The sequence below is a fragment of the Hemiscyllium ocellatum genome, unplaced genomic scaffold, assembly GCF_020745735.1.
Source record: "Hemiscyllium ocellatum isolate sHemOce1 unplaced genomic scaffold, sHemOce1.pat.X.cur. R10, whole genome shotgun sequence".
In the NCBI taxonomy this organism is placed as follows: domain Eukaryota; kingdom Metazoa; phylum Chordata; class Chondrichthyes; order Orectolobiformes; family Hemiscylliidae; genus Hemiscyllium; species Hemiscyllium ocellatum.
In genome coordinates, this window is record NW_026867604.1 from 1,040,409 (window position 1) to 1,052,509 (window position 12,101).

A 12,101-nucleotide genomic window follows, 5' to 3' on the forward strand; every position below is an offset into this window, starting at 1 on the left:
CATTTTGTCTGAAATGACATGACAGCTGCCTCTGTCACAATTTTCCTCTGCTCTCAGTCACTACATTTCACCACCATCGTTTAATCACGTTCATGCTCCTCAGTCACTTAATCTCACTCCCCTCATTCAATGTTTCCAATTACACTCAGTTACAGCATCACACCACTAACCTGGTCAATGCATTCCTCTTTTCTTAGTCAATATGTCACTCTGCCCTCAAACAATACATCACTCTCTCCTCAGTCAATACATTTCACTTCGCTCAGTCCATACATCGCACTTCCCTCAGTCACTCTGTCACATCCCGTCACACGATTGAAGTCTACGAACTCTAAGCTTGGCCTGTTGTTCTGAGTGGTATATGCTGCAGTTCACAATTCAGAGCTAGAGTTCCAGTAAACGGTTTCAGAGTATATCACGCCTTTTGCACAGTGTCCACACTGCACAGCAACTGACTGAAGGACATAGATTTGACTGCTGCTTATAAGATTAAGTAAAGGACTATCAGAATTTGTTATTGCTTTCAATGTGACGAAAATATCTATCAGAAAACATCCAGCCCGACTTAGAAAGAATTTAAATATCAAAATTGAGGCATAACCTGAATATGGCGCAGAAGATGACATGGGTTTGGAAGACGATATTTCAGAGGACGTTGGAGTTGTTTTACCGACAGTTCCATGACTTGTTTGAAGTTTTGTAACTGCAATAAAATAATGCAAGTGTGTCTCGGACATACAGAACAGAGGAGAACTACACAATTAAGGGCTTGACATCTACCAGTCTCAATATAGAGAGGAATCCTGAATACCTGGCCTCATCCCAGTCACTACCTCAAAATGACAATGACAAAATGTAAGCATCACCCAGTCCTTTCTGCATGATGACATCATACAAAAATAGGATCAAATTCCAGGGGGCGTAACGTTAGACATGTGCCATTAACTTATATTTGAAACAATCTACACGAACAAATCACAGCAATGAACATGCAAACCCCTCCGCCCAATAAACATTGCCAATCATTCCACCGAATCCTTGCATTCCATTTGCTGTGGTGCCTTAATTACGAATCTCCCAGAAATCATTCCACAGAATTAATTGAAAAAAGTCACATTACCCCGCACTTATTCGGTACTGAAACCTTACTGAGGTACAGAGACAATCCTTGGCGTAATGTTACCAATCGTTGTGGAATGAATCTGAAGTAGTGTTTGCATTTTGAACGTCATCAGTCGAAGATGGGAAGTGTAATTCCGACTACGAGGGAATTTAGCAATTAAGTTTGAAGTATAATCTGAGAGATGTGATCAGAATGGTGAACTATATGTCAAAAATATGGAATGTATTTGGAAGACGATTTCTCGGTGGACTTTGGAGTCCTTATACCTACAGGTTCCAGAGCTGATGAAAGTCTTATCACTGCATGAAAGAAATGCTGATACATCTAGGAGTCACATGAGAGAGGAACACAACAAATTAGCGGTCAAGACATCACAGCTGTCTATCCCAATGTAAAATTCTGAACAATTGATCATTTCCCTGTCAATAGATCACAGGCTAACAAAATGCAAGCATCACCCACTCATACTGCATGATAAGAATATCAAAGGAATAGGATTCTGTTCAAGTTATTCTAATTAGCGACATGTCCAATTGCATTCCACTTCAAACAGTCTAACTGCACAAGTCACACCAACAAGAAATTCTATTCCCAATAATCATTGGAACATATTCTCAGCAGTCGATGCAATATATTCATTTCAGTGAATTCATTGTACCTTTCAACGTAACTTTTCCTCAAACTTTCATTCAAAAAAAAATCACCCTCTCTTTCGGGCGTGCATCTTACACTCAGTGCCCTGAATTCAATCCTGAATCTACTTTTGGATCTAACTGAAAGTGTGTTTGCTTTGACCTTCATGGCAGTGTCAATCGCAGAATTAACGTGTACTTCGACTGAAAGGGAATGTATCAAGGACATTTGAGGCATTTTCAGAGAGATATAAATCATAGAGCTGCCACAACCTGGTACATAAGATGCAGCAGATTTGGAATAGAATCTCACAGTGGACTTTGACTCAATATTGAACACAATCCCAAAAGTGCAGTCTCAAAAACGTCCTGTGCAACTGCAACATAGCTTCCAACGTCTATCCTCAATACCCTGACAGATGAACACCAATGTGCCCAAAGCATTGTTCAATGCCCTGTCTACCTATTATTACGCCTTCAGAGAATCGTGCATTTGAACCCCAAGGTCTCTCTGTTTCACTGTACTCCTTAAGGCCCTACCATTCACCAAGAAAATCGAACATTGAATTGAGTTTCCAAAATGCAACCCTACACACTTCTCTATATCTAACTCCATTTTCCATTTCTGAGCCCACTTTCGCAGATGTTTCAGGTTCTGCTGCCAAATATCCTCACTCACTCTTTTAATGTCATCTGGAAACTTACTAATCATGATTTCTACATTCTCGTCCAAATCATTAATATAGATAACAATCAGGAATGGGCCCAGCTTCGACCGCTGAGGCCTTCCGCGAATCACAGGCCTCCAGTCAGAAGAGCATCCTTCCTTACGGTCTGCTTCCTATCATCAAGGCAATTGTACATCAAATTGCCATCTTCCACTAGATTCCATGCACTCTAACTTTCCAGAGCAGTCTGCCACGTGGGACATTATGAAAGACCTGACTGAAATCAACATAGACGAGTTCAACTGCTTTGCCATCGTCAATCCTCCTGGTCAATTCATCAAAGAATTCTAACAAATTTGTGAGGCATGATCTCCCAAACTCAAAACAATGCTGACTACTCCTAATCAAACCCTGCCTTTCCAAATTCACGTATATATTATATCCCAGAATTTTCTGAAGGAACTTATCGATTCCAGATGTTAGCATTATTGGTCTACAGTTCCCAGATTTTTCTTTGCAGTCCTTATGGAAACAGAGTACGACATTCTTTACCGTCGAGTTCTCCGGGACTTCACCCGTGGCGAATGATGATGCAAAAGGTATCAGCTGGGTCCCTCACAATTTCTTTTCCGGTCTCTATAAATATTCTTACATATATTTTGTCAGGACCAGAGGTTTGATGCACCTTCACACATTATAGTGCATACAATATCACCGCTATGCTGAGAAGGAATGTCCCCAAGATACAACCACTAATTTCGCCCAGTTCTATTCCTTCTCTAGTTATTCATTTTTCTTTAATACAACTGCGGAATCCTTTTGGATTCTCCATAATCCTCTCACCCTCAGCTATTTCGTGTCTCTTTTCGATTTCATGATTTCCTCTCTCAGTAAAGTCCTGTTTCCCCTAAATGCTTGTAGGAATTCCCTTGATTCCAGCTGCCTGCAACTGAGCCATGTCTCCTATAACAATCCAATTGCTCCTGCAGGTCTCCCCAATATCCCGGCATATTTATTACTCATATTCCCATTGACTATTTGGGGGCCTAAAATACATCCCCAGTAATGTCACCATCCCCTTCTTATTTCTCGACTCCATCTACAAGCCTCACTGGGTTATCCTTTAGTTATTTCATCTCTGATTACTGCCTCGATACACGCCTTATACAAAAATGCAGACCCTGCTCCCTTCTTTCCACCACTTCTGTCCCGCCTAAACCACCTGCGCTCTGGCACATTACTCTGCTTTTAGTCATTGCTATTGTGTAAAAAGTACTTTTCAGCGATTCAGCGCTGGCTGTTACCTGTTTCTGCCGTCACTGCTCTGTTTGATGAAGAACTTTCTGTCGGTTTCTGAGTTGAATATGTCGTGTCGTTCCCATTTTCAGCGGTGTTTGGATCTGAAGGAATGGAGATACAGTATAAGAATGAATCAAAGATGGAACTCTTTAATTCAGACATTTCTCAATAATTCCCAGCGTGCCATGTATTTCATGGAGGCAAGAGCCCAGCAGTATTTTCACTATTATTAATTCAGATATTCTGTATACCTGGTTTCAAACCTTCAAATTGCAGATGGTGCAATTTTAATTCGATGCAAAATAACATATTTGGCATGAAGAATCTATTGATGGCCATGAAACCATGATCATTTGCTGGAAAAATGACGCCATTGGCTAATTAATCTCTTTCAGGGAAGGAAACCTCATCTGCTCTGAACTGCAAATGCGTTCAGTTCTATAGCATAGTTCTTGACATCCCACTTCACTCAGTCACTCTATCACACTTTTCTCAGTCACAAGGTCCACTCGTCTCAGTCACTGTATCTCAGTCTGCTTAGTTATTATATCCCACTGCATTAACTCACGAAATTCCACTCCTCTCGGTAGCAACAGATTCACTGCAGTCATTTAATCGATTCACTTGACGCATCACCTTCCGTTCACTTCAGTTATTCTATCACACTACCTTCACTCACGAACACGCAATTCATTCAGTCACTGCATATCGCTTCCCTCAATCTCTAAATGGCATTATGCTCAATAACATCGTAAAACCTATTTCTGACATGATATTCGACACAGATTAGCCACTAATCCGATTTACCTCAATCACTACATCCCACTCTCTACTTCAAATGACAAGACAGCAGCCTCTCTCACAATTTTCCACTGCTCTCAGTCACTACATTTCCCCACCATCGGTTACTGAAGTTCACACTCCGCAGTCACTTAATCTCACTGCCCTCATTCATTGTTTCCAAATACACTCAGACAAAGCACCACACCACTGACCACCACGAACCTGATCAATACATACCTCTTTTCTTAGTCAATACGTCACTCTCCCCTCAATCAAGACACTCAATCCCCTCTGCACAGTCAACACATTTCACTTCGCTCAGTCAATACATCACTCTTCCCTCAGTCACACCGTCACATCCGTCACACGATTGCAGTCCACGAACTCGAAGTTTGACCTGTTGCTCTGAGTGGTATGTGCTGCGTTTCACAATTCAGAGCTAGAGTTCCAGTAAACGTTTTCAGAGGATATCATGCCTTTTGCACAGTGTCCACGCTGCACAGCAACTTACTGAAGGACAAAGTCTTTGACTGAATCTTGTAAGCAACAGTCAAACCTATCAGAATTTGTTATTCTTTTCAATGTCAAGAAAATATCTATCAGAAAACATCCAGCCCGTCTAAGAGAGAATTTAAATATCAAAATTGAAGCATTACCTGAATATGGTACAGAAGATGAAATGGGTTTGGAAGATGATATTTCAGAGGACGTTCGAGTTGTTTTACCGACAGCTCCATGACTTGTTAGAAGTTTTGGAACTGCAATAAAAGAATGCAAGTGTGTCTCGGACATACAGAACAGAGGAGAACCACTCAATTGAGGGCATGACATCTACCAGTCTCAATATAGAGAAGAATCCTGAATACCTGGTCTAATCACAGTCACTACCTCAAAATGACAATGACGAAATGAAAGCATCATGTCTGCATGATGACATCATACAAAAATAGGATCAAATTCCAACGGACTTGACATGAGAAACAATCTACACGTACAAGTCACAGCAATCACCATGAAAATTTCTCCGCCCAATAATCATTGCCAATCATTCCACTGAATCCTTGCATTCCGTTTGCTGTGGTGCTTTACTTACGAATCTCCCAGCAACCATTTCACAGAATTAATTGAAAAAAGTCACATGACCCCGCACTTACTCGGTACTGAAACCTTACTGAAGTCGAGAGACAATCCTTGACGTAATGTTACGGATCTTTGTGGAATGAATCTGAAGTAGTGTTTGCATTTTAAACGTCATGAATGAATCAATCGGAGATGGGAAGTGTAATTCCGACTAAGAGGGAATTTAATAATTAAGTTTGAAGTATAATCTGGGAGATGTGGTCAGAATGCGGACTATATGTCATAAATATGGAATGTATTTGGAAGACGATTTCTCAGTGGACTTTGGAGTTCTTATACCTACAGGTTCCAGAGCAGATGAAAGTTTTGTCACTGAAAGAAATGCTGATACATCTAGGTGTCACATGAGAGAGGAACACAACAAATAAACGGTCAAGATATCACAGCTACCTATCCCAATGTAAAGACCAATCCTGAACAAGTGGTCTTTTCCCTGTCAATAGATCACAGTCTAACACAATGCAAGCATCACCCATTCATACAGCATGATAAGAATATCAAAGGAATAGGATTCTGTTCAAGTCACTCTAATTAGCGACATCTGTAATTGCATTCCACTTCAAACAGTCTAACTGCACAAGTCACACCAACAAGAAATTCTATTCCCAATAATCATTGGAACATATTCTCAGCAGTCGATGCAATATATTCATTTCAGTGAATTCTTTGTACCTTTCAACGTTACTTTACCACAAACTTTCATTTAAACAAATCACACTCCCTTTCAGGCGTGCATCTTACACTCAGTGCCCTGAATTCAATCCTGAATCTACTTTTGGATCTAACTGAAAGTGTGATTGCTTTGACCTTCATGGCAGTGTCAATCGCAGAATTAACTTCGACTGAGAGGGAATGAATCATGGGCATTTGAGGCATTTTCAGAGAGATATAAGTCAGAGAGCTGCCCCAACCTGGTGCATAAGATGCAGCAGATTTGGAATAGAATCTCACAGTGGACTTTGGCTCAATACTGAACACAATCCCAAAAGTGCAGTCTCGTAAACGTCCTGTGCAACTGCAACATAACTTCCAAAATCTATGCTCAATACCCTGACTGATGAACACCAATGTGCCCAAAGCATTGTTCAATGCCCTGTCTACCTATGATTACACCTTCAGAGAATCGTGCACTTGAACCCCAAGGTCTCTCTGTTTCACTGTACTCCTTAAGGCCCTACCATTCACCACGAAAATCCAACATTGATTTGAGTTTCCAAAATGCAACCCCATACACTCCTCTATATCTAACTCCATTTTCCATTTCTGAGCCCACTTTCGCAGATATTTCAGGTTCTGCTGCCTAATATCCTCACTGACTCTTTTAATGTCATCTGGAAACTTACTAATCATGATTTGTACATTCTCATCCAAATCATTAATAGCGATAACAATCAGGAATGGGCCCAGCACCGACCCCTGAGGCCTTCTACAATTCAAAGGCCTCCAGTCAAAAGAGCATCCTTTTACTATTATGGTCTGCTTTCTATCATCAAGACAATTGTGCATCAAATTGCCATCTTCCTCTGGATTCCATGCAATCTAACTTTCCAGAGCAGTCTACCGCGTGGGACATTATGAAAGACCTGACTGAAATCAACATAGACGAGCTCAATAGCCTTGTCATCGTCAATCCTGCTGGTCAATTCGTCAAAGAAATTTGTGAGGTACGATCTCCCACATAGAAAACAATGCTGACTACTCCTTATCAAACCTTGCCTTTCCAAATTCATGTATACATTACACCCCAGAATTTTCTCAAGTAACGTATGTACTCCAGATGTTAGGATTGTTGGTCAATGGTTCCAAGATTTTTATTTGTTGTCCTTGTTGAAACTTAATACGACATTTGTTACCCTCGAGTCATCCGTGACCACACTCATGACTGACATAGAATGGGACTGCCAGCTGGGTCCTCCGAAATTTCTTCTCTGGAATCTTGAATGCTTCTTGCATGTATTTTGTCGGGACCAGAAGTTTGATCCGCCTTCGCACATTGTCGTGCGTACAATATCACCTCTGTGCTGAGAATGAATGTCCCCAAGACATGACCACTAATTTCGCCCAGTTCCAAACTCTTTCTCCACCGTAAACATAAAGAAGATATATTCGTTGAGGACATTGCCCATCTCTGGGACTTCCAAATATACATGTCCACTATACTCCTCGAGGTGTCCTATTCTCTCTCCAGTTATTCTTTTTCCTTTAATATACCTAAGGAACCTCATTGGATTCTCCATAACCGACTCACCCACGGCTATTTCGAGCCCACTTTCCCTTCATGATTTCTCTCCTCAGTCAACTCCTGTTCCTCCTATATCCTTCTAGGAATTCCCTTGATTCCAGCTGCATGCAACTGAGCCATGTCTCCTTTTTTTCTGGTCAAAGCCTCAATATATATTGGCTTCCAGGGTTCCTTATTCCTGCAAATCTTGCTATTCCCCTTCAAAGAAACATATAGATCTTGTCCTCTAACTATCCCACTTTAAGGGCATTCCGCATGCCTTTCCCTGCAAACAAACTACTCGAATCAACTCATGCAAATCCTGTGTAATTCCATCAAAATTCGCCTTGCCCCAATTTATAACTTGATTCTGGGGACGTGTTTCGTCCTTCTTAATAAACAGTTTTAAGGTCAATAGAACGATGGTTACTTGTCCCAAAGGGTTCCACCTCTGTCACTTTAGTTATGCTGTCCTGCCTTATTTTCCAAGATTCAGTCAAGATTTGTCCCTTCCCGAGTCGGACCTCTGTATACAGATTTTGAAATGTTTTCTGAACGCACTTAACAAATTCCACCCCATCTAACACTAAACAATATGGGAGTCCCAGTCTATGTCAGAATAATCAAAATCTTCTACTACAACAATCCAATTGCTCCTGCAAGTACCCCCAAGATCTCCGTTTATTTATTCCTCTAATTCCCATTGATTATTTGGGGGCCTTAAATACAACCCCAGTAATGTCACCATCCCCGTCTTATTTCTCTACTACACCCACAAAGCCTCACTGGGTGATCCTTTATTTATTGCAACTCTGATTACTGCCTTGATACTCGCCTTTTACAAAAATGCAAATCCCACTAAATTTTATCCACCATATCTGTCCCACCTAAACCACCTGGCACATTACTCTGCTTGTGTTCATTGCTATTGTGTAAAGATTACTTTTCAGCGATTCAGCTCTGGCTGTTACCTGTTTCTGCCGTCACTGCTCTGTTTGATGAAGAACTTTCTGTCGGTTTCTGAGTTGAATATGTCGTGTCGTTCCCATTTTCAGCAGTGTTTGGATCTGAAGGAATGGAGATACAGTATAAGAATGAATCAAAGATGGAACTCTTTAATTCAGTTATTTCTCAAAAAGTGCTGGCGTGCCACGTATTTCATGGAGGCAAGAGTCCAGTAATATTTTCACTGAGTTAGTAATCCAGAGACTTAGCGAACGCTATGGGGACCTGTTTTCAAATCTTCAAACTGCAAATGATGAAATTTTAATTCGATGCAAATTAACATATCTGACATGAAGAATCTACTGATGGCCATGAATCCAAGTGCATTTACTGGAAAAAAATGACACCACTGGCTAATTAATCTCTTTCAGGGAAGGAAACCTCATCTGCTCTGAACTGCAAGTGAGGACGGATCGACAGCAACTTTCTTGACGTTCATACCCTCTGAAATGGCCTAGCAAGCTATCCTGTTGCACCAATCGCTTCGACGTTTCAACAACGAAACAAATCCAGATTGATCACCTGGCATTGAACAAAGCCCTGGGAGAGATTAAGGTCCAATAAGCCCTGTCACCCTGTAAAGTGCTCCTTGCAACATCTGACAATAGTGATAAATTTACCAAATTCTTTTCACAGATTATTCCGTCATCAGCCTAATTTTGCTTACATCGTCAATCGTGGAGACAATTAACCAGATGTCACCATCGCCATCATAGATATGTCCTGTCCCACTTGCAGGACAGTCCTAGCAGAGGTGGCTGCACAGTGGCCTCAAATCGGAATGAAGTTCACCTAGAAATCATCTGCATGGACACTAGTCCCTTGCCATCTTGTGACTTCAGATTAAACATGGTTAACAAAACTTATGCTGATTACCACATCTGAGGAATCAGTACTGCTACATGCTGCATAATGTATGGGATAAACATCGAGTCTGGCAAATACGCAAAATGGACAATGGATGTGTGGGGAGTTGCAATATTCAACACCGACAGTGTATTAGCAGTAGCACTGTTGATCGAACGGTTCGGGTCCTAAAGATAAAGCTGCTCGAATGGGGCTGTAGCAGGTGGTGAGGGGGTAAAATACATTTGCTTTCATCTTTATTGCTATGCCGACTGCAGATGCATTTGCACAGGAAAATATTGTCAAGAGTGACTACCGCACAGTCCTTGTCGAGACGAATTTAAAAACCATCCAGTGTGTTATGTGGCACTGTCACCAGGCTAAATGGGACAGACTTCAAGCAGATCTAGCAATTTCAGGTTCGATAAAGCCCGGTCAGACATCAACAGTAACAAAATTGTCTTCCATCAAAATCGGCAACATATTGTTCAGCATACTCCCCACTCAAACCTTAAAATAAAATGATGGAATTAACCTTGTTTAGTGGAATGTGCAGGAGGGTACAGCGGAATTAGCACCAAGCATACACAAAAATGCCACGTCAACCCAATGAAGCTACAAAACGCAGCATCATTGAGGCAGGGATGAGCAGGTAGAATTGACTGGTAGATGAGCCTAGCATGAAAGGCAGTGAAACAGAAATGGCGGGAGCTTCTGGGAGTAATTCAGGAGACACAGCAGAGATTCAAACTGAGGAAAACGAACAATGATATAGGTAGGTTCAGGCAACCACAGTGACGAGGGAAGTCAGGGATAGCGTAAGAGCAAAACAGAGAACATACAATGTGGCGAAGGGCCGTGGGATACCAAAAGATTGGAAAGCTCACAAAGATGAACAGAGGGCAACAGAAAAGAAATAAGGAATGCAAAGCTTAAATATGAAGTTAATCTATCCAGTAATATAAAGGAAGACTGCAAGAGTTTCTTTAGATAATTCAAGGGCAAAAGAGAGGGCAACGTGGACGCTGGGCGGCTGGGAACTGACGCTGGAGAGATAGCATTGGACAACCAGGAAATGGATGAGAATGGAAATACTTATTTCGCGTCATGCTTCACAGTGGAATACAGGCAAATATCTCAAAATTTCAAGAGAGTGAGGGAGCAGAGCTTTGGATGGTGACCACCACCAACGAGAAGGTGCGAGAAAAACAGAGTGGCCTGAAGGTGTAAACACACCTGAACCAGATGTATTACACCCAATAGTTCGAAGGGAGATATCTGCAGAGATGGTGGAGGTGTCAGTGGTGATAATTCAGGAATCGCTATAAACAGGAAGGTTCCCAGAAGACCGGAAAATCACTAACATGACACCCCTGTTTAAAAAGGGAGTAACTCAAAAGAGGAACACTTGCTGACCAATTAGCCCATCTTTGGGCCTGAATAACCTACTGGAATCTATTGTGAAGGATGAGATTTCTGAGTATTTGGAAGCACACGGGAAAATAACAGAAAGACAACATGGTTCCATCAAAGGGAAGTCATACCTGACAAATCTGCTGAAATTATTTGAGGAAGTAATGATCAGGTTAGACCGAGGAGAGGCTGCTATCTAACTGGAGTTCAAGAAAGTCTTTGACAAAATGCCTCACAGGAGACTACTGACTAAGATGAGGGTCCATGGTATCAGAGATAAGGTGCCAGTATAGATAGTAGCTTGGATGTCTTATGAAGTTGAAGGTGTGTACGTTACCTCGAAGAGAGAGTAAATGTTGTTTTGCACTGAGAGCTGACAAGCATCTGTCGTATAACTAACTGGCTGAGTGGAGTGGAACATTGAAAATATGTAACATTTGGCTGTGACATAGATACCTGAGATCATTGCTGTTTTGACAACAATCCGAATGTAATCAATCAGCTTAAATTATGCACCAGGATACTAAAAAACAATCGTGTTTGAACTTATTGCTCTGTTAACCTCGAACCAATGAAACGATCTGATGTTTGGATATTAAAAAGCAGGCAGTTTAAACGTCAGGCAGAGTATCGACGTGTCAACTGTCATTTAAAACAGTCTCTGTCAAAGGTACATCCGCAATAAGAGAAGGAAGACCACCCAGGGAGAACTTTAATGTAATTTTAATTAGTGTTTTATTGGAACAGTATATTGTTATAGAGTTGGAGGCTGATAATAAGCAGTTAAGAGATGCGAGTGTATTAGAGGTGTGGGTAGCTGTTCTTCAATGTGCACTCTTAGCATTAAAAAATAAATAGATGCCTTTTATAAAAAAAAAGGTTGGATTTAGGAGTTCTGTTTTACTCATACTAATCGATTACGATTGATGGTGAGTTTTATTTTTGGGTGTTTGTTTTAATTAACCGAGGGG

General features: G+C 41.1%; 1 protein-coding gene across 3 annotated transcripts in view; it reads right to left on the bottom strand.

Moving 5' to 3' along the window:
- LOC132809107 (uncharacterized) overlaps positions 1–12,101 on the bottom strand; it is a 59,122-nt gene that overhangs the window by 15,157 nt on the left and 31,864 nt on the right. For 2 of the 3 annotated variants that reach the window (XM_060822516.1, XM_060822513.1), the window contains 4 exons: positions 8,838–8,933; positions 5,162–5,263; positions 3,728–3,823; positions 602–703 (listed from right to left, as the gene is read on the bottom strand). In XM_060822516.1, coding sequence (XP_060678499.1) covers positions 602–703; positions 3,728–3,823; positions 5,162–5,263; positions 8,838–8,933 — 396 coding nt within the window. The remainder of the gene's footprint in view (positions 1–601; positions 704–3,727; positions 3,824–5,161; positions 5,264–8,837; positions 8,934–12,101) is intronic. The other variant, XM_060822514.1, reaches the window with a different exon arrangement.